General features: G+C 38.1%; 1 protein-coding gene across 1 annotated transcript; it reads left to right on the plus strand.

Moving 5' to 3' along the window:
- Nucleotides 1–284: 284 nt before the first annotated feature.
- Nucleotides 285–1917, plus strand: LOC110685552 (AT-hook motif nuclear-localized protein 27-like). The gene has a single exon (XM_021862100.1). The coding sequence runs from the start codon at nt 848–850 to the stop codon at nt 1688–1690; it is 843 nt and encodes a 280-aa protein (XP_021717792.1). The 5' UTR covers nt 285–847; the 3' UTR covers nt 1691–1917.
- The last annotated feature ends 983 nt before the right edge of the window (nt 1918–2900 follow it).

Genomic DNA, 2900 nt, shown 5'->3' on the forward strand with positions numbered 1-2900 from the left:
TAACATTCTTCTTAATACTTGACAATATTTTAACCTTTACAACATTTTCAACTATCCTACACATACACAATATTTGAATGTCTTATTCTTAAAATTAAATAAAAATAAACATGGGTCAAATAAAAGCAAGTGAACAAATACAGTACAATTTAAGATGAGAGATCTCCATTAAAACTCCTTATCATACTTACTATGCATAGGAGAATGATACCCTAGCTAGTTCTTATTATTATTTTATTATTTCTTTTACTTTAATAAGGAAAAATAATTCTCATATTACAAAGGGCCAACCTAATTCATCCTTATTACCGTTAAATTACATAGTGGGTACTACGCCGTAGTATTACATATTCTTGTGCTTCAACAAGTGATACTCGTATGTAGTATATACTTGTATTTATTACCGTATATGTATATGTATATGTATACACACTAGCTACTATTCTACAATTGGATCTGCTCACTTGATGCTTAAAGTCTAACTCAAAGGGCATTACTATTGCAGTTTGCAGATCAAAACATATTTTTTTTTTTAAAAAAAGGTTCTTGGTCAAAGCTCAAGCATTAAACTACAAGTTGGCAAGAAACACAAAGCAGATTTATTTTTGTCAACGTTGTTGAAGATCTAACAAGTTGCTAGAGAGTAGAGTGAAGATCAAGCTTGTTGTTGAAACAAGGAAGAGGAAAAATCAGATCAGTGCGTTTTTACTACTACTACTACTACTACTACTACTACTACTACTCAAGTTTTATATATGTATATCATAAATCAGCAAGCGAAAAAGATTGATACTTGATTAGTTTCGATTGATTCATCGAAGGTAGAATAGTAGATGTGTTGGGAATCATGTCGGGTTATGATGGAGGAGGAGGGCATGGACATGGACTTATGGGATCAGGTGCATCGCACTCGTCTTATCTGCATCAACTTCTGCAGAACAACAACAACAACAACCAGCCTTCAGAGTCTCAGACCACTTCTGAGTCTGCAGACGTCGACAGATCAGATCCTGCAGCAGCAGGCGCAACAAGCTCTGGAGGAGGAGGACCGATGAGACGGCCTCGAGGCAGGCCTTCTGGATCCAAAAACAAGCCTAAACCACCTATTGTAGTCACCCGAGACACCCCCAACGCGCTGAGATCTCACATGTTGGAGGTGTCTTCGGGTGCAGATGTTATGGAATCTCTTTCAGCATATGCCAGAAAGAGGGGAAGAGGAGTCAGTGTCATCAGTGGTACTGGTACTGTCATGGATGTTACCCTGCGCCAGCCTGCAGACAGTAGCAGCGTCGCCACACTACACGGGAGGTTCGAGATACTGTCGATTACAGGGACTGTACTGCCCCCTCCTGCGCCCCCTGGGGCAGGAGGCTTGTCCATATTTTTGTCAGGAGGGCAAGGGCAGGTCGTTGGGGGCTGCGTGGTGGGTCCGCTGCTCGCTTCTGGGCCTGTCATGCTGATGGCAGCCTCATTCTCTAATGCAGTTTTCGAGAGGCTTCCATTGGATGATCATCAGGAGGATGTGCAGGTGCCTCCTGATCATCCTTCAGCAGCAGCAGGAGGAGGAGGAGAAGGTAGCGGTACTACGGGTGGTGGTGGAGGTGGTTACGGGTTTCCTGTGGCTGGAGGTGGTGGTGATCATCATGGTCTAATGGGTTGGGGTGCAGCTGCTCCTCGTCCACCATTTTAGTTTACTTTTTCTACTACTAGTACTAGTAAAATATATAGCTGGTTGGTTTTGATTAATTGATTGATTGAATTGAGTAGTTAGGATTTGAGAGGTAGATCAAATGCGAAGCACAAACTAGTACTGCCTTTGGAAGCAGGTTTTTCTGCTCAAACAATTGTTCTGATTTCTGTTTTTCACTTGACTGTCTTCAGTTTCATATTGCTAACTATATTTGTTCATTCATTCATTAAAAAAAAAAAGAAGTCGAAAACAAGTATGTACAAAAGCACCACATTATAACTTTTACCCTCAAGTATCTTAGAGAGAGCTTAATAGAACCTCTAGATATCATGATACGGTTATTAGAAGTACAAATTGAAGAATCTACCTCATACTCGACTATCACCAATGGATTTGTTTCGGTCATTTGTCACCAAGCTGTGAAAGGTGCCAGCATACCATGCCCTTTGAAACTAATTAAAACCACAAATAAAGTCTGAGATGTGATCATATATGTGAATTCTAAACTGAAACAGGTAAAGCTAGGATTGGAATTACATACCTTTTTATGCATCACTTGTACTAACATATCTGGTCTGGTTTGAGGAACGAAATGGCAGCATGGTTAGCATTTGAACTCGACTGCAGAATCGTCATTCTATTGCAGCAAACAATTGTCAGGAGTATTTCAGATACACAAAATGGGCAACTAGCCTAAATTAGTAAACCTAATTACGATTTGATCTGTTTGATAAGTGCTTATAAACAAGAGGTTTATTATGTTTTCAAAATATTTGTTGTGACTATAAGTATTATGTAAGTTGTTCCATTAATTAAGTTTATGTTTGATTTTTTCATAAATATGTTTTAGAGTGTGACATTTTCATAGAAGTTTGCAAGATAGATTTTTAGTATGCTTTGAATTAGGTTTTCCATTTGTTATGTTTTAAGTGTTTGAATATCTACGTCAAACAAAGAAGATATGTTAAGCCACTTAAAAAAACTTTTGGTTTGACCGTGTGTATTCAGTTTTCTATATTTGTTCTGTAAACATGGCCTGGTGGAGGCAGGCTTTGTTAAGTTGTTTTACAGTTATTGTGAAAGCTGAGATTTGATCAAGTTTCATGATTATGCCAAAGGAGATTTGTTGTGTTGTGTTGAGATTATTTGAGTTCAGTTGTATTTGTTTGGAATTTATATATTATTAATACTATCTAAGGTTAATTAATGA

Source organism: Chenopodium quinoa, unplaced genomic scaffold (genome assembly GCF_001683475.1).
Source record: "Chenopodium quinoa cultivar QQ74 unplaced genomic scaffold, ASM168347v1, whole genome shotgun sequence".
NCBI classification, from domain to species: domain Eukaryota; kingdom Viridiplantae; phylum Streptophyta; class Magnoliopsida; order Caryophyllales; family Amaranthaceae; genus Chenopodium; species Chenopodium quinoa.

Coding starts and splice junctions, on each gene's coding strand:
- LOC110685552 (XM_021862100.1), top strand. CDS start 848: ATGTCGGGTTATGATGGAGGAGGAGGGCATGGACATGGACTTATGGGA.